Source organism: Ixodes scapularis, unplaced genomic scaffold, assembly GCF_016920785.2.
Source record: "Ixodes scapularis isolate PalLabHiFi unplaced genomic scaffold, ASM1692078v2 PGA_scaffold9__187_contigs__length_104089568, whole genome shotgun sequence".
NCBI classification, from domain to species: domain Eukaryota; kingdom Metazoa; phylum Arthropoda; class Arachnida; order Ixodida; family Ixodidae; genus Ixodes; species Ixodes scapularis.
Window position 1 is genome coordinate 8,001,567 of NW_024609884.1, and position 24,400 is coordinate 8,025,966.

General features: G+C 46.4%; 1 protein-coding gene across 1 annotated transcript; it reads left to right on the plus strand.

Annotated features, from left to right (window-relative positions):
• On the plus strand, positions 1–23,200 carry LOC121833719 (the record flags this gene model as incomplete). Its single annotated transcript, XM_042287229.1, has 5 exons — positions 1–1,205; positions 21,514–21,655; positions 22,577–22,675; positions 22,833–22,931; positions 23,087–23,200. Coding segments are annotated over 5 exons (1,659 nt in total), but the record flags the coding sequence as incomplete, so codon positions are not given.
• Positions 23,201–24,400: the final 1,200 nt, after the last annotated feature.

The window sequence follows — 24,400 nt, forward strand, 5'->3', positions numbered from 1 at the left end:
CGCGGTTTAAAAGACGGTTTAAGTGAAAATCTTTGTGTCTTGAATGTTAACGCCAGAAGTTTAGTAAACAAGTTCCCCGATTTTCTGTCACTAATTTCTTCCCACTCTGCTCACATTATTGGAGTCACTGAAACATGGTTACATGATGGCATATACGACACCGAAATTACACCCTCTGGTTTCTGCGTGGTTAGAGGTGATAGAAAGTACGGGCGTGGCGGTGGCGTCGCACTCTTTTTAAAGTCCAATATTAAATTTTCAGTTATACAGGGTCCTCCCCAGATTGAATCAGTGTGGTGCAAACTTAATGTGGATAATATATCTTTAGTTGTTGGCGTTGTCTACCGCCCTCCCGGCTCTCCCATTGATCAGTTACATGCTTTATCTGACTTTATGTACGAGCATAACCTGTCTTCTTCCAATTTAATATTAATGGGTGATTTCAATTTACCTGGCATCCAGTGGTCGTCTTTGTCGCTATCTGGTCCTGACGTTCAAATATCTAGAGAGTTAGTGAACTTTTCTTTGTCATTTGGTTTAAAACAGATTGTTCAGGAGAGCACGAGAGAGTCGTCAGTTTTAGATTTGGTATTTCTTAGTATACCTCTTCTAGAAAACCATTTTGAATGTGAAGTCGTTGACGGTATATCAGATCACAGGGCAGTCCTTGTTTCTGTTGCTTATCCTGTCCCTAAAACACGTTTTGTTTACCACACTTTTCCTGATTTTAACCGTGCCGATGATGTGTCCATAATTGACTCATTAAGCTATTCCTTTGAAGTGTTTGAACAACTTAGTATCTCCAGTGACGTGAATGTACTCATTACATTTTTTGAAGACTTGGTTAAATCGTGTATCCAGCGATTTGTGCCACTCAAAACTAAAAAAAGTAACATTGTCAAACCTTGGATAACAAGAGAATTATTACATTTATCGCGACGGGTCGGCAGACTGCGGAGTGGAAAACGTTGCGCTGACCCAGTAAAGTCTGCTCAGTTTATTCAAGCTAAGGGGGAACTTCGACTAAAAACTAATTCCGCGAAGGACTTCTATTTCCGTGTTACCTTACAAAACTTAATAAAATGCAACCCTCGAAAATTCTGGTCTATTTTACCAGGCAGCACAATTTCAAACTCGTTTATAATTAACGACGTAACTACTATGGACGCGCTGACAATCGCTACAGCGTTTAATACGTACTTTCAGTCAGTATTTACAGTTGATAATTTCGAAGTTCCTCCTTTTACTCATGTTTCGCAGTCTGCGGTTGACGACATAGATGTGAACGTTCGGGGCGTACTAAACCTGATTTTGAAGTTAGACACTAAAAAAAGTCCTGGTCCTGATGACATTCCTAATTCATTTATTGTCAGGTACTCCCAATGGTGCAGTCGGTATCTCACGGTTATTTTTCAGAAATCACTGTCAACGGCCACAGTTCCTTCATCATGGAAACTCGCAAAAATTATTCCCGTATACAAATCTGGCAACTCACAATCACTGTCAAACTATAGACCAATTTCTATAACGTCACATTCATGCAAATTATTGGAACATATAGTCTACAGGCATGTAATAGAGTTTCTCGATACTAACAATATTTTATGCGATTTCCAACATGGTTTTCGACGCGGTTATAGTACTATGACACAACTAACAGAGTTTGTTCATGATATCGGTCTGTCTCTTGACATCGGTAACCAAGTTGATGCGATATTTATAGATTTATCAAAGGCTTTCGACACCGTTCCTCATTCTAAACTCCTACACAAGCTTAACCTAATTCTAAATAATCATCACCTTGTGAACTGGATATCCAGTTTTCTTTCCCAACGGTCTCAGTTTGTCTACTTTAACTCATCCAAGTCTAGTACAGTTGACGTATCATCAGGTGTTCCACAAGGGTCAGTTCTTGGACCGCTACTTTTCTTGTTATATATCAATGATTTGCCACGCTGTATTTCCACTAAGGTCCGACTTTACGCTGACGACTGCGTACTATATCATGTGATAAACTCCTCAGATGACCATATAACTCTTAACAATTCTTTCGTGAATTTTTGTACGTGGTGTAAAACCTGGCAAATGAACCTGAATTTTAGTAAAACGGTTTTTATGACCTTTTCTAGGCGTTCATCACCTTCTGTGTTTAATTATTCATTTGACGGGTTATGCCTAGAAAGAGTTTTTGAATATAAATATCTTGGCCTCCTTTTCACGCCTGATTTATCTTGGTCTAAGCACATTGATACGACATGTAACAAATCTCTTAAAAGACTTGGATACCTGCGGCGTACCTTACGTGTGGCACCACAAGATACTAAGCTTTTAACTTATAAAACTTTGATTCGCCCAATCCTCGAATATGGTTCTATTATTTGGTATCCCTACAAAGAGTCCGATATAAAAAAGGTCGAATCAGTACAAAAGAAATCGGTACGTTTTATTTGTCGTCGGTATGACAGAAACTTTTCTCCTTCTTCTAATCTTTCCGTGTTAGGTCTAAGACTTCTTTCTGAGCGTCGTGGTATCGAGCGCCTAAAGTCTCTGTATTTCATGGTTAACTCATCACGTTTTGACTCGTTACATAACTACATAAAGTTTCTCGAGCCAACTGCAACTCGGAGCCACCATGAATTAAACATTTTACCTTTTCATCCTCGTACTGATATGTTTAAATACAGTTTTTTTCCTCACACTATTGAACGCTGGAATTTATTACCAGGAAACATCCGATCACTACAACCAGATGAATTTCTGTGTGCCGTTGACAGTGGTCCACAGTGATGTCCGGACCGTCTGTGTTTACCTCCCACTCCTGCCATAGCCCCAGTGGGGCTGCAGTATGTATAAATAAATAAATAAATAAATAAATAAATAATCGTTTTACTTTCCTGTACCATGTACCCCCTACAATAATGCCCCCTGTGCGATGTAGGTACTGTGTAAATAAAAAAAATAATTAATGACTAGAAAAAAAAAAGTCTGCCAAGCTTGTCGTTTGCGCGGTCGTTCATTTCAGAAATTCTCCCAGAACACGCTATTTTTTAATTAAAACATTTGACCCCAAACACGTGTCTGAATTGAGAAAAAAAATTCCATCTATTAAATTGTCTTATGACATTAAAAAAAAAAAGCTTAAAAATATTACTTTCTGAAAGTCTTATCCATTGTACCAGGGCACTTTGGGCAAGCAAGTTACTATAGATGCGCCAAGAAGCCTAGCTCGGAATTTCACACTTTTTCAAAAGCCCTTCTCCAAGCACGCTAAGCCTATGACTCGTTTAAGACGTCTTAGCTTTGTCTCATCTTTTTGTAAATGAAAACTTGCATACACCCTGGGAATGTACGGTGTTCCCTTAATTTAACGCCGCCACGAGATGGTTCGTTTTTGGCACTTTTTGTGCTATTCGTGTGCTTACCGGTCGAATTGCGTGGTGAAAGCTCGACTCCCCGATCGTTGTCGAGTTTTTCCCGTACGAAACACAACTTTTTTCTGAACAATGTCGGCGTGCAAATACGGTAGGTTTAGGGGAGTGTCACGCTAAATATTCGCAAGGTCGAAGTTAATTTTGCGTAGCACTGCATGCGAGAAGGCTTTCCCACGTCGCCATGTATCTCTCATGGTGAAGTTCCTGACGGTTTATTCGCACGTCGGAGATTTCACAGAGAAGAGCAGATGTCATTGCACTTCGAAGTCACGTGCGCTACATCATGGATGTTTGCTAATTCACGTACACCGCCGAGAGCCAAGGATTTTCCCATCGTTCCCGCGAGAAAAGAAGATGGCGTCGAACGACAAGTTTGATGGCGTGTGCAAAAAGCATGTGGCAAGCTTGAAGTCGTCGCATTCTTTCATTAACGGCGTTAATGTTGACAGTGTGACATTGCTCTTGTGGCGTACTCATATGACGGAGACTTTCTCCAGGTAGAGGAATACACATGATTTGCACCTGACGTCATGACGTCAGCTCTCCGGCCACCACCAGAGAAGAGGGAAAAAAGGGAGACCCCTCTCACCGGGACTTTCTTTTGTGTGCCCCAGACGTCACTATTCTCCCCCTAACAGATGGGTCACGTCACAAATGCTTGCTAATCCCGGTATACTCTGCTATTTTCTGTAGTTTGAAGAAGTCATACTTTTAGAACGAGTTACCACTTTCAAAATTGTTTGAAATATTTGGTTGGTATTAGCATGCGAGTCACTTGCGCAGAGTATTTTGATTTGTGTTATGCCTTTTGCATTCGACAAGACCGACTATGATTTAGCGGCTCTGTCTTCCAAAACTCCTATTCTGACCTGCGTAGGGATAGTTCGACTATGTGACTGTGAAAGAATTGAAATGTGAGTAAGGCAGATAGCATTCGGTTTTGGAAAAGACACTTCCTCACGATGCAGCGGTTCATCATTTGATAGATGCTTAAATCGAAGTGGACTGCACCTTCCAACACAACTGGTTGTCATTGCGATAATGCACGCTGAAGTTGTTGTAAACAAACTTATGTCGTCCCAGCACATCGCTTAGTGCTTTCGGTTACATGATCAAAGAAAAGTTGTCAGGGACCTGATACAAATTACGTTGCCAAAGTTCGTAGAGTTGAACACTCGTACAAGCGACCACACACCTCAATCATTCTTTAAACTCGTCCTAACCTTGTTGATTAACATTCTTCCCAATAAAACGTGCAAGGGAAAAATGACGCCTTAGTGCAGGATGCAAAGGTATGCCTCCAGCCAAAAAGCGACTGCCAGTGTTCGTAAAAAACTAATGTAAAAAAAAACACAACATTTTTGTACAATGTTTTTTTTTTTTTAATAGAAAAGTGGTCGTTTAAATAAACGTGGGAGCTAGAAAGCGTGCTGTTACTTTTATTTTATATTTCAAAGAACCATTTGGAAGGCGCTTGGCATAAAATGCTATTTCAGGTATTTTCTAGTTGTGTGGTAGGTAAGTATGGGCGTCAGAAATATGTCTCAAATTAAAATATTCGTGATAGCAAAGCAGCACTTTGGTTCTATAAAATGTATTAAGTTAAATAATTTCGGAAAAGGCGTATTGAGGAAATACGAAAGTTGACACCGAGAGAAGAGAAGGCGAACGTCTCAAGATGTACAATATTCACCAGCTCACTTGCGCCGTTACGTTCTGTTTAAAAAGGTATAGTCGCTAATATTTTTGCCATATATGTGTTTTCAGTCGTCGAAACTTGATAGTAAACCCTAAAAGTCAAAGTTTTATACAGACTTCTAATTATAAAAGCTGTAATTCGATTAATTACGTCGTTGTCGCGCAAGGGTTAAGTGACATTCGTACAATATTTCCAAGCGAGGAAAGGCCCAGCGTCGGCGCAGCCAAGCCCAGCGCACAGCCGACAGTCGCTTTTCCGCTCGCTAGCCTAGCTGTACAGTGACGTCACGGAGCGTGTGGGCAGGCTTTAGTTTCTATACTTCGTTTCAGCTTCGGTACGAGCGCGGCCGAGTTACGAGCCGAAGGGCCAATCAAACACCGCAAAAAGCGCAGCGTCATTGCGTGCTCTCAGCCCTTGATAGGACTAGCCGGCTGAGGAGCGCGCACAGAGACACGGCGAATACCGGCTGGTCCTATCAACTGCAGAGAGCAGGCCATGACGTTTCGCTTTTTGCGCTGTTTGACTGGCCCTTCTGCTCATAACATCGGCCGCGCTCGGACCGAAGCTGAAACGAAGTATAGACGGTGTTGGCTCAAGTCGGTCGCATCGTCGCCATTGCTTCCAAAGGCCGCACGAGGCATGTACCTCATGCAGTGGCGCATTTGTGCCACTAACAAATACAAAGGCATCAAGGGGCGTTAGTTTGAGGATGCGCTGAGTGCTGTCTAGGAGCGAAGTTCCTTGTCTGTTTTCCGTTTTTGTTTTCTCTTCGATGTCACGGTGTCTAGCGTCTTTTAGAGTCGCTGACAGTGTAAGAGGCGCAGACCGTTGTTTATTGTGGTTCTTGCTCCGTTCATCGTTCAAAAGTAAAGGTTTGGCAGCTCTCTGCCTAGTTAGAGGGAGACATCAGACAAAATTTGCAAACTCTCACCAAGTTTATTAAATAGTATACCCCCGACGTTTCGGCAGCATCCCTTTCTCACGGGTGAGTGCCGGTGGGGACACACGTTCTTCTAGACTCTCATTGGCGGCGGATAAGATTCTCGCCCCTCCCCGTGCTTCTTAAGTTGTCACTGACTGTTAACTATCATTTTTAACTCGAAGCAGCAAGAAAGAACCCGTTGGACGGCGCGTGTTGCCGACACTATGAAGGAAACCGTGGACGGAACTGTTTATTCGCTGCCCCCATCTCCCGCGTCTCAAAAGGCGTCTAAGGAACAGCAACCACCGTGTCGCGGTTCCCGCGAAGGCGGTCAAGAGCCGAGCGGTCAGAGTCGCAGGACGCGGTCGGGAAGAGCGTGAGAAGGAGTCCAGCGACTCGGAAAAAGATGCCTTTCGAGGGATTTCGGCCCCGTGGAACAAGAGCCCCGCGGGGGTGGGCGCAGTCTATGGGCCCGAGACGCTCGCCGGGTGGGGACGGTAGAGACATGGCCCCAGAGGTCGCCTCCTGCGGCGGTGTGTGCGCCAGAAACCGCTAAGTGTCCGCATTCTGACAGGTCGGGGGCTCCCCTTTCCTCCCCCTCCCCCCTTCCCGAGTCCGCTTCCTTGTTAGGAGGAAGCTTTCATTTCCACGGCCTTTGTGCGGAACTGTCAACACTCGAACACCACCAACATTGCGGTAGCACAACGAGAAAAACTGCCGATATTTGAGGGGCCGCCGTGTGGAGGGTCGGTCGAAGGCTGCGGGCTGAAAGGCTCAAAAAGTCAGGCCACCGCACCAGGGAGCGGGGACCGATGTTTGCAGGCGACCCCTCTGCTGCTTTGACTTCTCGAAGAATGACCCTTTGCTGTTTCGGACCAACTTTGCTTTGCTGTTTTGCTCATTCACTGGGTTCGACGGCTCTGTTTAGCCTACCCTTTTCTTTCTGGAGCTGTCGTGTGATATCTATCACGGAAGCTGTCGTGCACACAAAGTTCGATTGATTCGTTTATTAATTCGCGTTTCTTGTCATTTTGTATTCTGGCGCGCACTTCGATGCCTAAACGGGATCCCGGGCAATCCGGTGAAGCAGTGTCACGGTGTGGAACGTTTCGGAGGGCACCTCACAGACATCTTTTTGGTAGCGTTATCGTGACTCCGATATGGATGACGCTCGCGCGGTGGGGCACCTTCGCAAAATATTTGAAACGAACCGAACTTTTTGGGCTGATGGCGAGTCCTTGGAAACCCGGTAAATTGGGCATCGTACATACTTATACACCAAGTGATCTTCCTTTGAGGTCTGGCGATATTGGTTCAATGGTGAAAGGGAGACATATAGCCACTGAGCTGCGACAGTAACTTCTGGTTTCAGTCGTCTTGTACGATGGTTGTACCGCATGTGCCTGGAACCCATTGGTTACATGCATGTAGCTTTGGTAAGTTTGAAACTGCACGTACTTTCGTGAACAGAGACATGGAAGTAGTCAAAGCGCTGGGATCGCAAGCCCATATTCACACACAATTCCGCAAAAGGGCTTCTGGTAGCTCTAAGTTTATGCGTATATAGACTTAGCACGTGTTTGTTGTTTTGTCCAAGCAACGTTATTGTTTTCAAGGTTTTTTAGATGACTAAACTTTCTTTGTTGTTTTCACTAAGTGAATCCAGCGCGAACTAATTGCGCGCTCGAATGTCAGTTCAATGTACAGCGTCCCAAAAACTTGACTCCGCCAGGAATTGACGACTCTTTTTAAGCACTTCTTGATCTATTTCTGCGGCTACCAATCGAACTATCTAATGGTAACTTAAATCCCCGATTGCTACCCCGCCTGGAGAAGGCGTTACAAATGGTCAGGTGTTTGATTTATTTTTGAGAAACCTGAAACAGCTCCAAGTTTGGGAGTCCGTGTGACGGCATTAAGTTTATGGAGCACTACACAATAATTGGCCGAACAGTGTGGGATTCGTAGAGTTCCTCGAGAGAGAAAAAACTCCTCGTAGCAGTTTCTCTAGTAACTCTTGACTGTGTTCGGTAAAGTGCATATAAAATGTACTTGAAGTACAGTACAAAGTAAATTAGGGGTTATGTACTCAGTTAATGTAATAACTACACCGGGTGCATTATACTCGAAGTATATTAATATAAATACAATGTACTTTCAAAGTATAAGAATGTACAAGAATGTACACCGGGTGCATTATACTTGAAGTATATAATATAAATACAATCTTTCATGATATCCTTTCATTCCCCTGTACAATGTTTTTCTTTTTTAACTGGTATACATTGCCCCATGGGTAATCGAGTGTGCATGATTTATTCGGAAATGGCGGCGAATATTGGATAAAGTCAGGTGGCTTCAGAGTTGACATAGCGTCATTTTGTGATACAAATTTACCAAGATCAAATTTGGAGAATGTACTTTGATGTTGGGAGTTGAACTTTCCTCGGAAGATACCAGGAAAAATAATTAAAATATAGTACAACCACACGCTCAGGTAATCTACTGCAAGTAAAGTACACGTTTTCTAAACCTGCTAAAAGTAGTACTTTAAATACAATAAAGTACTTCCCAGGGGTTTCCCCAGGATTCTAATCAAGGGGGGGGTGTCCCAATGGCTCGGGGCGGGGGGGGGGGGGGGGGGGGAGGGAGGGAGGGAGGGGAGGGGAGGCAGGCGAGGCGATGCGAGGCGAGGCTAGATAAAATATAAAACTTTCTTTTATAGTCCACTAGCTAAATTACAGACGTCTATTAACCAAATGCTCATACCCGTAATGTATGTTTCCCTTTCTCTATGTATACACCTGAGAGGGGGTGTTTTCTACTTAATCTGAAAAAAAGAATTTTATTTTATTTTTTCCTTTTTTATTTTTTTTTTTAGATTCAAGGGGGGGGGGGGTGTCCAGGAAAACTAGGGGGGGGGGGGGGGTCTAGGGAAATCCCTGGTACTTCCCTACGCTGGCTCTTGACTAGTCGTAACTCTGATGTGACGAAGGTTTATCTTTAATACTTATTTACATTATATCACAAGGTACAGCGTTAGTAGCAGAAATTACGGTACAAGCAGAATTGGTGTGCACTGGTGTTTTGTGTCAGGCCTAGAACACAAGAGCGGTTCCGCACTTTGGTTTGGCAAGCTCCCGCTGGGGGTACCAGTTCAATATACGACCGTGCACGGGATTTCCGCTCCTGCTCATGTGCGCCGCGGTCGTATACCGGGCTACCGACTATGTGCCACAGTAGCTTGAGGGTACCAAGTGCACTACAAGCACGAGCTTTCTGCTCAAAGACGCACCTCGGCTGCACGAACTCTGGCGCAGCTGGTACACAGCTGATAAAGCTATGAGCTCGGGCTTCTAGCCTTCGTTGCGGTCCGTCTTAAGGTTAAGCGGAGTACAGTGCAGCAGACAGTAGCATCATAATCGTCTTCATGTCTGTAGTCAAGTAGAAACGAAGCAAAAATATTTTGCACGTGACCAAAAAATTTAAAATCCAAAAAGAAGCCTTCGCGTGTTACTTTGAAGATCAGTGCCTCGTCAGAGTTATCATATGGCGTGTTCTTTTCAGCCGATGAAGACCAGTTCCCTAGGCTGAAAAGCGTTGTACATGTTCCTGGAAAAGAGGAACGAAGGCTCGTTCCTTGTTCCTTCTGATTTTTGGAACGCGTTCCCGTTGCAAGTTCCATCTGTGAGAAAGAAACTCGCTCCCGTTACAGTTTAAAGAATTGAACGTATTGTTACATATACGTTACTTTCGTGGTTTGCTAATTGCCATTATTAATTAACTAAACAAAGTGTTTTTTTTTATATCCCATTAAATGGCAACATACAAATTTGACTGCCCTGATGAAAGGACACCAGGAGAAGAAAACAACCGGAAGCGAGGTTCTATTTTTTTATATATTCAGCTTTAAAAATCTCAGCGTTTCACCATATCCATCTTTGCGGTGGGCAATTCAGACAAGCCAAATGTATTGTGAGCCGGGAAGGAGGAGCGGGGTTAATTTTTGTTATTCTTTATTAACGGGTTACCCCGTATCGCACAAGCGTTTTTAGAGTTCACAGGTTTCAATCTAACAAAGCCCCTTGTTTGAACTTAAAAAAAGTTGCTTTTTGATATTGCTATCCGCGAGACGAGTAAGTGGAGAAGAGTGCATGGCTTTTAGAGGGTCAGTTTTGAAAACTACCAGCCCTTCGTAAAAATTCAATTCGTTTTTCAGTTTGAAGATGGGGAAGAAGGGGAGAGGGAATAAAAGTACATTTTTGTGGATCTTTTAAGTGACCACACCCTAAAAGAGCCCATGAATCTGATTTCCCGCACGACACTCGGGGAGCCAATCGCCGCAACTTACGGAGGCAGCTCAGCGAATGACGATGCCGAAACATATGTTCAGACCAAAAAACGCAGTCTGAGTTGTGACATTAAGCAATGCAAAACGTCACGCTTGCATTGCTTAATGTCTCAGCTCAGACTTTGTTTTTTTGGTCTAAGCTTATATTTCGGCATCGTCATTCGCTGAGCTGCCTCCGTAAGTTGCGGCGATTGGCTCTCCGAGTGTTGGGCGGGAAAGTAGACGCACGTGCTTTTTTAGATGCGGAGCATCTCTTGTTCGGGTCTATGTCCCGCGGCGTCGTAGTCCGCACTCACACTGTACTCACACTACGCATGCGCAACTCTCCTCCTTCCCTATCTCCAACAGCTGCGCGTTACTCTCTCCGCTCTCTCTCTCTCTACCAGCTGCGTGCACTTCGCGTGCGTTCGCTTCTACTCACACCGCGGGCGCATGCGCAACTCTCCTCCTCTAGTCTCCTCTCCTTCAAGTGTGAATATAAGCAGCGGTAGCGCGCTGCGCGCGTTCAGTTCACCGCTGTTGACTCCACTCCGTTCTTCCGATGAATTGTGATGGAAGCAACAGTCCCGTCAGTTAGTGGGTTGGCGCAAGCAAGCGTCAGCACCACCCCACAAACTAACAGCAACGTCCACTGAAGACAAAGCTGCGCAGCGAAGGGCACGCGACGCTGAGCGCAAACGCTTGAAGCGAGCGGCAGACCCTGAACTACGGCAACGAAAAGCGGCGTCCATTCGTCAACGTCGAGCGGCGGATACGACAACGTGAAGCAGCGGCGGTTCGTGAACGTCGAGCAGCAGAACCTAAGGTTCGGGACCGTGAAGTTCAACGTAAACGTACGAAGCGAGCGGCGGAACCCGACCTTCGAGAACGGGAAGCCGCGTTGGTTCGTGAACGTCGAGCAGCAGAACCTGAGGTTCGGGACCGTGAAGTTCAACAACGTTACTAACACCGTTAATAACACCGTTAATAACGATCCGCGATGCTCCGCATCACCCCATGGTTCCCCTCGGGAAGATGGTGTAATTTTTTTTAGAGTGCACTTACAGCGACTTTCGTTTCCCCAATAATCGTGTTTTTAATTATTTTTTCGGGGCACGAAGGAGTGGCAAGCGGAACCAGGAAATCACACCGGAAGTAGAAACAGAACTGAAACTGTTAAAGAGCGAAAGCGTTTCGGTAACCGTAGTCGGAACGAAACCTTTATTTGGATTTGATGATCACCGAAATCCGAACGAAAGCGGAAACAGTTAACCTGTAACCGACATACTATTGGGAAGGAGATCCAACCGTCGCGCCCCTGGTGGCTAAAGTGTGAACTACACCGATGGGGACAACAACAACGTAGACTATTTGTTTGTATTTTGACGCAGCGCTCGGCCCACGTCGCCGAACGTTGCCTTAGCGTTCGGCTCGTGTTCAACCGTGAAGCCGAACGCGGACGCAACAAAAAGTTGGGCACGAGTCGTGGTAAATTTTTGCACCGCGCTCAATCGAGAAAGATGAAGTAAAGCCTCCAGTGCACGTGCCTCGTGCACATTACTCCGGGGAAAACAAGCGGGGGATTCAAGAAGAGTGGTTGTTTGGACGAGTTGGTTTTACATCTTATGGAACCTTGTGAGCAGCAAGAACGAGGACAAAAGAGAGAACAGGACACAACAAGGCGCATTGCTCTGTCCTGTTCTACCTTTTGTCTTCGTCCATGCTGCGCACAACATTACATAAAAAAAAAAAGAAAAGCGGAGGATCGGTAGTTTAGTGGGCTAGTGGGGCTCACACCGGGGGCCCTAATATGGACATTTGGCGAAAAAGTTGGCGAGAAATCCGGCGGCCGTGATTGGCCGGCGTCAAGGTCAAGTGTGGCGCCAGCCAATCACGGCCGCCGGATTTCTCGCCGACGTTTTCGCCAAGTGTTCAGATTAGGGCCCCGGCTCGGAGCACGTGGAGTGAAAGCTCGCGCTGCTGAACCCACGGATCCGGGGTTCAATTCTTACCCCTGCTCGTTTCGTTGTGAGCGAAACAAGCTTGACGTAGCGCCCCTTATAGTACGACCTCTTCGCAAATAGCTGTTCTGACAAATATTACCAATAAGGAATCTCATGGTGTGGTCCGCCAAGTCTGGCACTGCCAATTCTTGTCACTCGACCACTCACGAGGCTTGAACTTCGCGCGTGCATTGGCATGAAATGCCTCTTTTGCTTTATGAAGTGTAAGTACGGTAGAACTATTGCAATAGATCCACATTGGAACCAGAAAAACCTAGTGAATTAAGTAAAACATCTTTCGAATGATAATAGAAGTGACGCTCTTGAGCTGCTCAGAAGGCGTAGATCCTGTCAGGAATTTTCTGTGAAAGATGGGGCGACTCAGGTGCTAGGAATCAGCCGAAATACAAAGTATAGGGTGTGCTCAGATAAGACGGTCATATGGGTGTCATGTCTATATTTTGTTTTCAATAAATATATTATATAAGGTAGCAAACCCTGTCTACACAAGGGAACGGACCTTCCCTTTACAAGGTATTTCTTCGTTTTCGTGAGAAGGAAATCGCGTCTGAGATGAGATGGAGCAACGACTTTCCCAACTGGACGTTGACGCAACTTTGAGGGCCACGCGAATAAAGAATAAACATTTTTACACCGTAAATATTTTTATGGATTAGTGCGCAAATTTTTCATTTTTGGGGAGGAGAGCTCCACGGTTTCCAGTCGATGGGTGTAAGAAATTCTAAAAAGTGACCGTCTATTATTTTTTTTTTTATCTTTATCTAAACGGTTTAGGACCTGAGATATCGTGGCGACATAGTTATCAGTGGAGTCGGTGGTAAATGCGGTGTAAAAGTTCGAGTCATTAAATTATTGTAAAACTTTTTTTTTTGTACGTAGAGGCATTTATTATAACAATGGCCCCTCCCTTGTCTGCCAGTTTGATAATGACATAATTTCTTGGTTGAAGGTTCTCCAGGCATTTTGTCTTGCCTGGTTGTAAGTTACTTTTGGTGCTATACTGCCGAAAGGACGACGCCAGCCCACCCAAATTTTATATATTTTTGCCTTATACTTACTTTATATTATCCCGTAATGTCTTGTGTTTAAAATGGTTATCAATCATTAATATTTTAATCTTCTGATTCCACCAGTCTATTAAACTTTTAATTTTTATCATCTCCAGTTGCTTAGTTTGCGCTCTCCCTTTTTTCATTCACACGCGCGCGCGCAAACACACACACAAGCACACACGCACACAAACACACACACACACACACACACATGCAAGCACGCAGGCACGCACACTCAAAAATTAAAAACGCTTCCGTAATATAAGGCGAAAATGAATGGGTTATATATATATATATATATATATATATATATATATATATTAGCTTTTTATCTGTGCGAGATGATTAAGAGGACGTGTGATGTGCATTGTTTTGAAACAGCACGTATACTACGTGTAGAGTCTACATCAACAAGCGCATGATTAAGGTAAAGTAAGGAAAGTCACGCAGGTTCGCCTGGAAATTATCTTTTTACTGGGTGCTCCGGGAGGGAAGGAAAAATACAATATATAACACATAGAAAAAAAAAAAGAGCTTCCGATTTACACGACATCACACAGCATGCAGAGAGAAGGTGAATTCTCTTGAAAAGGTATTGTTCATGAAGTTGGAGTATCTTGTCAATGTTTGTTGTTGATAGGTGCGGTAAAGGCACAGTTCGTTAAAGTTAAAGGGCTCCATGGTCCTGATCTAGGTGACTAGTTTATGTTTCTTTTTTTTCTTTTTTTTTCCACGTTGTTTGTTGCAATCTTTATTCTTCTAGTATTCAATCGTAAGTCCTTGAATTAACTGATGATTCCACAAACGAAACAGTTTGGTGATTCAAACTTTCGACTATTATGTAGATAATATTTTGTGTAAGAGACGACGGGCAGAAGATGTCTTCTTATCTCTTCGGACCGCGAGGAGATCCAGACATTAATGTGGATTTATACAGGGTGTTCGCTTTTAGTTGAAACATAATTACTTTAATTTTAAAAAAAGCCGTGAACGATAGATTGATGCGATCGGTGCATGTGATTTATAAAGCCAGAGAGACAAATTATAGAGGAATAATCCTCGTCACAATAAGTCAGATAATGACCTAAAACAGGTTTTGTTTTTATTTAATGAAAATAAAGATATGTTTCCAGTTGGAGACTTGCAGAACGACATCGAAAACCATTAAATCAGTCAAGCTTAGGAAGATTAGGAGGTAAACGCTGATGATAATCTTTTCATCGGTGTTTTCGCGCCGCCAGCGCTGCGCCTTCTGCATGGGTGGGAACTTTAGCGCACCCCCTCGGCTTACCACGTGCCTCAAATCTTCCTAAACTTGACTAATTTAATGGTTTTAGATAATACCCAGCAAGTTTCTAATTAGAACCATACGCCTATTTTAGACGATAATAATAACATTATTTTCCAAATGAATTGGAGGGACAGAAGGGAAAAAAACCTCCAGTGGAGGCTTGACGAGCCCGAAGCCCGATACGGTGACAAACGCAGCAGCAGAAAAAAAAAAAAAAAAAAAAGAGAAGCGCACACACGCATATACATAAGAAAGACAAAGAACTTCATCAGAATTTTTATGAACACTACACAGCAGACACTGTTGTAGCCCTAAAAATAACCTTATACAGTTCAAACAAACAAGTAGATAATAGGTAACATAGTAGGCATCGATGAAGAATCACAAGCGCAAATAGAATGAACGCCAATCTTTAGTTGATATGGAGTCTAAACACATTTCGTTGCTGACGAGGTAGTTGAACAATTTAAGTATAGTGTAACGCGAGTTAGTGTACCATAGTTCGTCTTACAGCCGGTAACCTTCCAATATTCCATGTGTCGGGTTAAATAGACGTGATCATTCGGGACTAACTCGGATAAGTCTGACAAGAAACGCGAATTTTTTTTTTGTTCACGAGTTTTAAGCTGATGCATAATCTATAGTGATAGAGGTTAAATATTTTTAGCATTCTGAACTTTCGAAACAAACCCTATGGTAATCATAAGGCGCATTACAAATAATTCTCAATATTCGTTTTTGCAATAAATATAGTTTCTGCAAGTTTGTGAACGTCGTGTTACTCCAAGCGAGGCTACAGTAATATAAATGGAAATTTTCACTATATAACCCGTTAATTAACAAATTCTAGTTAATTGTCCAACTTATTCTGAGGGTTATTCACCCATACTATGCCCTTCCCCCCACCCCCCCACTTTTTTTGTTTTCGCCCCTGGCCGTATAACTCACCTGCACAGACCACAGTCTATCTTTCACGGTTTTTTGTTTTAATAATTCACTTCGAATTTAAAAAAAGAACTGCAAAATTTACGAAAAAGCGACCTCTTTCCAAAAGTAGGGTGCAGTAAATATTATGACTATCAGACTTCCCGAGTGGAGCAAGAACTAGTTGGAAATATACGGAGGGAAATGTCTACATTAGTTGTCTGTCTTGACTATTTCTATGTGGATAGTCATTGGAGGGATGATTCAGAGTCACTGATGATTGTCTAAACGGGAGCAGATGGTACTAAGATATAGCGAAGCGCTTCGCCAATGGCCACCACTAGTTTGGAAGCAGTAGAATATATTCTGCGGGAGAACTTGTGGATGCTTTCAGATTTCTTCTCTTTCTTTCCCTCAGTGTAAAGATTTACGGCGCCTCGGAACGTCTCGTTATGGTTTTCAACACACCTGATTCTGAGATATCCTCGCTGCCTCTTCAGCTCGAGATAATTAGATGACGCGTTAGCCAATACAGGTACTTGTGAAATAAAAATAAGAGGAAGGACGAGGAGGACAGGGCTCCAATTACTCCACCAGGTTATATTGGTAATATAGACTCCTTTGAAATAAATACGGATATGTTAGCAATAGAAACCGCCGCGCGGGCGTCGCATCAGACGGTTTCTCAGCGTGTACCGTCATCGAATGATCGGACAACGATGTGCACTTGCTGACGCTGGTTCCAGTATGGCCTACAGGACTATCGTACCGAGACTAGCTACCATAACGCTAATCCTTTCTTGACAGAATACGAACAGCCGGGAGGTCTTTCAGTCTGGAATTTGATACGCACTTCGACGTCTCTTTGGGAGGGCAGTCCAAGTACGACGGAAGGTAGCGACCGCACGCGGCATTTGCCCTTCTTGTCATTTCTATATTATGCTCTATTTTATTACACCGCGCTCGATCGAGCGGTCGCAGATATAATACATCCCCGTTTCCAATACCCGCGTAAGAACTCTGCCCGGCCGCACGATTGGCTCTGAACCACACCATCTTGTTTTAGACGAAATCCGTGTGGCGTGGGCGCGCGTGTGTTTTGGGCAGACGACTCCGAACACGTAAGTTTGGCGCTCATGTTTATAAGCAGTTTTGATGGGATCGCCAATCGAGCGACCATGCATCCGATGGCTCCGTCCCGAGAGCAGTGTACTCTAACGGTGTCGCGAGCGGCCCCCCCCGAACGATCGAGTCAGGTCCGTGTCGTGCTCGGAACGCGCCTCCTGTCGTGCGGCACGCGCTCGCGCTGCGCCGGGCTCGTAATTACGGCCCTGAGCCGGGAGGGGGCCGTGCCCGAATCGCGATTTATGGAATCTGGGCGCATTGTTCCCGCCGAGCGACGCACGAGACGCTCGCCACCGCCAACAGCGACCCGGGGAAGCGCGTAAGGAGCATGCTGGAATCATAATAATTGCTCGGGACGTGGGCCGGCCGGCCGCCGCTCGCGTGGACGATGCCCAAAATCGCGGGGGGCGTCGTCGTTGCTCCCGAGTCCTCCGAGGGGACGCTGTTGTGGGCGGTCACTGAAAGCGCGGTTACCGTCGGCGCGAGTACGCACCGCGAGGGGTATGCGGGAGGACACCGGCGACCCGTCTCGAGGGGGCACCTTGAGGTCTCCGCCTAATGACGACGGGGAAGCGGAAGACGGTGGTAAGCACGCCGGACATCTCGCATACCGGCTACAGTGGCAACGACCGGGTCTACGCTCCGTGAAACACGTCCATCTAAGAAATGAATGGGAGTTTAATCTGGGCACGTGAGTCAAATGAAAATTACCCCCGATTGACAAATGCGCGTGGATAAGAAAACCAGCTCTTAGGAGGGTCCGCATGTTCGTGTGCTCGATGCCGCGTGCAATTAGTATATCCGATGCGCTTTCCCGCACAACTCGATGCCTGAAAAGTTCGCTTTGCCTTCGTTACGGAGGCAGGCCGCTCGTACAACCTTCATCATGGCAAATCGATCGCGTGTCTTGAGTTTCTCTCTCTCGTGAAACTACTAGAGTCACGACTATAAGTCACTCTCGTGCACGCTTCGAAGGGAGCGTCCAAACAGCGTCCGCGTGCAAACGCTGCAGGCTCGCGCGTCACTTGAGCCCGGTCCATAAACCTCAGGAGGCCAAGGGCCATAGACTTCTGGAGAGACCCTCGTGTTTATGCTGATGCGTGCCAGCGCGGCCATGCGGGAGTCGCGACGCGCTCGGACGCCCGGGCACGGGCTAGACGACGAACACAGCCATTCGCCGCACGGACGAATAGGCCGAGCGAGGGAGTGCACGCTTTTTTCTTCTTTTTTTTGGAGTCTATTCGCGCGCGCGCTGCCGTGGCGTTTGAACGCTCGCCGGCACCGTGGCTCACGCTAGAGCTAATCTTCCACTCTGGCGAGCAGTGATTTCATTAGCCACAATTAGCGCCTCACCCCTGCGCACGTGCAACGCTGCCGAGCCGGCGTTGCAGCGGAGGGAGTTCGGCCGAGCGGAAGCGCGCCGCGTCTGATCGCTGCCGGCTACCGCCGAGCCCCGGCCCCCGCTCCCCCCGCCGCCGCTGGGGGTCGAGCCCGTGCGCGAGCCATGAGATTGGAGACCATTACTGCCGGTAATAGGAGCCAAGGCAGCTTTAGATGCGACTGGTGCTCCGGGCGAAAAGTCCCTTCGACGGTGCGAAAACAGAGGGGGAAAAAAAGAAATGTTTCTGGCTTTTTTTGGTGGCTTTTTTTGGGGGTGATGTGTTTCTTTTATACGGTAGGAGTTGACGCCGCGGGCGGTGGGCCATATGGAGAGGGATCGACGTCGCCTCTCCGCTGTTTGCGTCATTTCATTACGCGCAGCCGTTCTTACTGGGACTTTGTGACGAGCTTTCCCCCCTCCGTCGACGTGGAGGGCGACGCGGGGACAGCGTTGAAAAATCGCATTTTTCATAGGCTCGTTCCTGGGCCGCGAATGCAATCGCGCGCGCGCGATGGCGCCGCGACTCGTTTTAAAGGCGTCCCTGTGTAGGGACTGTAATCGAGTTTGGGCCAACAAAGGACACAGGTGGATTCTCTTGACTCAGCGCCGGTCCACCCGCTTCGTCCATTTGCTGGCTAATGGACCGTCTGTTTTTGTTCGCGGGATGACTGTCGGCCGTCGCGCTGATGTTTGGAGACGCGTTCGATTCGATTTGACGCGGTGACGCCCCCGCGGTACGCATGGGTGCACCGGTCGCTCGCCCACTTGCCGCGTTGCTGGCTCCGCTTGCGTCCGCGTCTGCCCTTCTCGTGGCCCGGCGGGGAGGCCACCGCGAACAGAGAGTCACCGGGCTCGTTGGCCTCCTCTTCTCGAATGCCGCGCCCTCTGCGTTTGTTTTATCCTTCAGCACCATAGCGGCTACGTCGCGCCTCAAATTGATCGCAACGCCTATTTGGTCGAGGCTATAGGTTAGGCAAATGTCAAATTCGTCGAATAAAACGCTAAGACGTATACGAACTCGTGCCCTTTACTCAATTTTTCATATTAAGGTCCATTTACACTCTTGCGCTTGACTACGACCGACTCAGACAAGGCCGGTTTTTAAGACTGGTCGTAAACCGTCGCAGCTTAAAAACCGGTCTTCTCTGAGTCGGTCCTAGTCAAGCTCAAGTGCGTGAACGAGTCTTTAGCTGGGGAAAAATAAATAAATTCAGATGTCGTTATTCGCCTCTAGTTCAGTTACTCCTCTCCCCTACCCCCCGCCCCCCACCCCCCACCCCCCCCCCCCCAAAAAAAAAATGGGAAGGGATTTAAAACGTTAAAACTTGCTGCGGGCTTTTTTTTTTTTTTTTTTTTTTTTTTTTTTTTGGCATGAAGTGGTTATTGGAGATCATGTGCTGAGTTTGAGCTGTACATTCCGAAATGTCTACGGAACGGGTATCTCAGTGCTATTTCACCATGTCGTCATGTTATTCACAATCAGACATCGAGAAAGTGAGAGAAAAGAGAGAGAGAGAGAGGGATGAAGGCGCCTGGAAAAGACGGTTTGTTTATTTTCTTGTACTCCTATACACTTCAAGAAGCCAGAGCCGTTTGAGTCGCTTGCTACCTTAGAAAGGGCACACGAAGAACGGGCAACGCTTCTGCAGTTTTGAGTGCACGGATGCGCAACGAGTAATGGCCGGGCAATGAACGGAGCACAGTCCTGAATACATGGGCGCGCGTACATGAGCACACGTCGCGAGCTCGTCATAGAGCCCGCAGGGTGGATCATTATATTTTCTCGTTGAAAGTAATCTGATCAATGTCGCAATCAAGTTTAAATAATACTCTTTTGGTCAGACATCTCTAACACATCTTTATTCGCAAAGAAAAAAAGAAAAAAAAAAGAAGCATGGTGTGGCAAACGTGGCGAACTCGCCATTTTAGGGAGCGGCTCAACTGCTTTCCAAGCGCGCGAACACACCAGATCTTGAGATCCAGGGTCATGAGTTTGATGTAATTTTTATGCCGTCTTCACTTGTGCACAACGACTGTGCCATCAGCCGAAATACAGCAGCAGTTACGTATATTTCGTACAGCACTGTTCAACAGCAATACTATGATCGTGGATCTCATCGTTGAGGTTTTCAGAAAATATCGCACATCAATTGGGGTGCATTGTACCATTTGCTTCGTTGGTTAACAGCTAACTGGTTGACATAGCAACAATAAAGAAAGCAAAGACCACACCTAATGTTTTAGCAATTTCTGGCAACACGCGTAAATCAGTCGTTCTACGAAAGCACCATAACGCCTGCAGATTTTGTGCGCGTTTCATTTGCTACAATTGCTTCTGGATTCAAGAGCGTACGCGAAGCCTTCTCCCCTGCTCGTCTTCCTTATTTTCTGTAGGTTCCAAGCTGTGTATGTTCCGAGTCCAACGCTCGCATTTTGTCGGAAGATGGCAACGTAACCAGGAATGCCAGGGTCTTTGGATAGTTGTTCAAAGGGGGAACGTGGAGTCACCTTCCCGCGCAAACGGGACCTTTGGAAGACCCCCTCGGGGTCCGGGAAGACGCCCCGGTCGCTCGTGTACCCGAAGGGGCGCGAGACCCCCGGTCTGCGCAGCGGGTCGTCCTCCGCGGGACGGGCCCATCGCTCGCGCCTCGCTCTGTCGACGGGCCGAAAAGAAGCTGTCGGCGCCAGGGCCGCTGATGGAGTTGGTCCATATTTCAGGCGGGTTGATCCGGCTAAGCGATCATGATCTCCCAAGTGGGACGGTCGGACAACGGCGCACAATGGGCGCCGGGGGGCAGGAGGCCCCCCGTCGAAGCCTCCCGGGCCGTTAATTCGGAGGCGTCTTGCCATTGTGGGACGCAGCTGCGGGTGCGCGCCGGGGTGCCGGCCGCCCCGCCGCCTCCCCGTCAGCGACGCACAAAGCGCACTCCAAGAAAGGGGCACCATTTAGCACCCGAGATTAATGACGTCATCGGATCCGGATGACCCCCGGCCGACGCCAACTGCTTCGCGCGTCTGAACAATCTCTGGGCTGCCGGGGGACGCTTTCTGGCGTCCTGACTTCAGAGTTTTGAAAAGGGGCGCGCGGTTCTGCTGAGAGAGAGACCTCGGTCGATAGCTCGATGACTTCTCAGCCTTTTTTTTCTCGTCAGCTGTAGGTGTCTGTTTCTGTTCCGACCGGCAGGGTTGTCCACGATGAAAATCACCAGAGACTGGGATTACTTAGTGGACAACACAAACATATCCTATGTATTTGTGTTCCCCCACGAGTAACCCCGACCTCGGGCACTTTTCAACATGTTTAGCTTCCCCTAGCTCAGCTGCATCCTTACAGTGTGTACGTTAATTTAGGTATACCATTATCACAAATAGCAGACACCGACGCTGCACTTACCATCGATGAATGCGACATAAAGATGTCGGCTTCTGCTTTCTCGAAATATATGCCATCGTTTTACTACTACGTGGAAGAAAAGGTACGTGCGTAGGGCCTTAGAAAGCACATGATTGCGTCTGCATTGCAAGCTGACAATTGTTCGAGTTCGATAGCTGTGTTTTCTTCCGCGGTGCGCACACGAAAGTGGTGTGTGTTTCAGTGTGAAAATGGCGTAGCGCGTTTCGATTCGAATTACGGTTTGATGTATGACTACCATTAGCATAAATTAAAAAAAAACTCCACTTTCCAAATGTTTTGTGCATTCCAGAGAACACCAAGTAAACTGAGGAAAAAGAAAAAAAAATGTTTTTTAGTGATCCAGTGGGCGGGCATGCAGTGTCACCCTTCAGAAATGCTGCGCAGTACGTAGTGATGTGACTGCGGCACCACTTGCGCCAAACTGCGTGAAAGTACTTACTTATCCTGCCACATTCTAATTTCTACTACATTTCTCCGAAACGTGAAGAATTTGCGCTAGAAGATCATTTCGTTTCCTCAATACAAAAACTAATAACTATGCCCCATTACACTCCTGGATCGTTACGGTAGGTTTGTGTTCATTTTTCAAACTTTCGATTACCGATTACAATAATGGGTTATTCGATTTGAACCTCACAGTGAACACTGACAGTACTCGGGAGTTCCATAAGACTTCTAGTTATTAAAGTAGAAAGTTGGGCTAGTTGGTTTTGGTTATACATAATGACAAATACACAGCGCAAAAGGACAAAAAGGGAAGAGACACACCGGATAGAACAGAGCGCTGACTCGCAACTAGATATTTTAATAGAAGAAAAAAGAGAAAGAAGAATATTTTGGTCACCATAAATTCGCACGTGTAACCTGTGCCATGATATGTGGTCGCTATGGCACGCGCTGGGCCTTCATAGTTGACAGGCGTTCAGCAGTGGCAGCAGACCGGTTGTCGTAACAAGCTAAACCGTCGCTTTCATCATTACAGATCTGCTTTATCACCCTGGTACTTCACGACCGTCTCATACCGCCATATCGCCGCGTCACCCACGTCTCCCAAGGATCATCGACCAGGACCTTCTTGACGGTTGGCTGTATCAGAGAGACGTCATCCTTGCGTCACCTACGGCACAACAGTCGTGCTACAAGAGCAGGCGGTCAGGGAGGACGGCCCTTACAGGCGTTCAGCAGTGGCAGCAGACCGGTTGTCGTAACAAGCTAAACCGTCGCTTTCATCATTACAGATCTGCTTTATCACCCTGGTACTTCACGACCGTCTCATACCGCCATATCGCCGCGTCACCCACGTCGCCCAAGGATCATCGACCAGGACCTTCTTGACGGTTGGCTGTATCTGAGAGACGTCATCCTTGCGTCACCTACGGCACAACAGTCGTGCTACAAGAGCAGGCGGTCAGGGAGGACGGCCCTTACAGGCGTTCAGCAGTGGCAGCAGACCGGTTGTCGACAAGCTAAACCGTCGCTTTCATCATTACAGATCTGCTTTATCACCCTGGTACTTCACGACCGTCTCATACCGCCATATCGCCGCGTCACCCACGTCGCCCAAGGATCATCGACCAGGACCTTCTTGACGGTTGGCTGTATCTGAGAGACGTCATCCTTGCGTCACCTACGGCACAACAGTCGTGCTACAAGAGCAGGCGGTCAGGGAGGACGGCCCTTACAGGCGTTCAGCAGTGGCAGCAGACCGGTTGTCGTAACAAGCTAAACCGTCGCTTTCATCATTACAGGTTGGTGTAATTTTCTTGCAAAACCATTTTTAAGGTTCGTAGCTGCTGCCACTGCTGAGCCGTTCTTTTTTGTGTGCGCCTCTGTGTCATGGAGGACGAGGGTCCTTGTTTATCATGTCACAAAACTTTACCAGTGAATGGTGTTTTTGCGAGATGTTCGGAATGTGGTCACGGTTACCATTTTGGGAATTGTGCTGGTACGGATGAAAAGACTTATAAAGCCAAAAATTGGAAGTGTTCGACATGCCGGAAACCAAAAGTCAGATACACCCAAAATCCCCAAAAGGGCAAGAAGGATCAGGAACCTGATGTCGCTACACTGTTAACCGAAATCAACGTGAAACTCACAAGCCTGGCGACAATTACGGAAAAGGTTGACACGCTAATGATCATGAAAGAAACCATCGTAAACATCGAAAAATCAGTTCAGCACATGTCAGACCAATATGATGAAGTCCTTAAGCATATTAAAGAACAGGACAACGAAATAGCTGAAATAAAAAGTAGACTTGAAAACGTAGAGAGAAACAATGGTGGCCCTGACGTCCAACAACTAAGAATAAGTGTAAACAACCTAGAACAATACAGTCGTCGACAAAATCTGGAAATACATGGCTTACCGCGGAAAGAACACGAGAACCTTCTACACACTGTAAATGAACTCGTGGCCAAACTGGAACTTCCTGAACTCGCTGAAAGTGATGTCGAGGGCATACACCGCTTGCCAGCTCGTGCTGATAAGATCCCTGTCGTGTTAATACGTTTCAACTCACGAGCAACAAAGGAAAAGTGGATTAAAAAGAACTCAAGCTTGCGGGAAAGGCAGTCTAGCATACGCTTGTTTGACAATCTAACAGCGGCAAACAAGAAACTGTTGTGGCTAACAAAGGCAAAGGCAAGGACTATCAGTTCACATGGCAAAAAGACGGAAGTGTGTTTGTTCGTAGGAGACAGGGCGACCGAGCTATCAAGATCGAAAATGAAGACGATCTTCAGAAGATAAACTAGAAATAAAATAGCTACAGATAGCATATATCGGTTTTCCGTTTGAAATGATT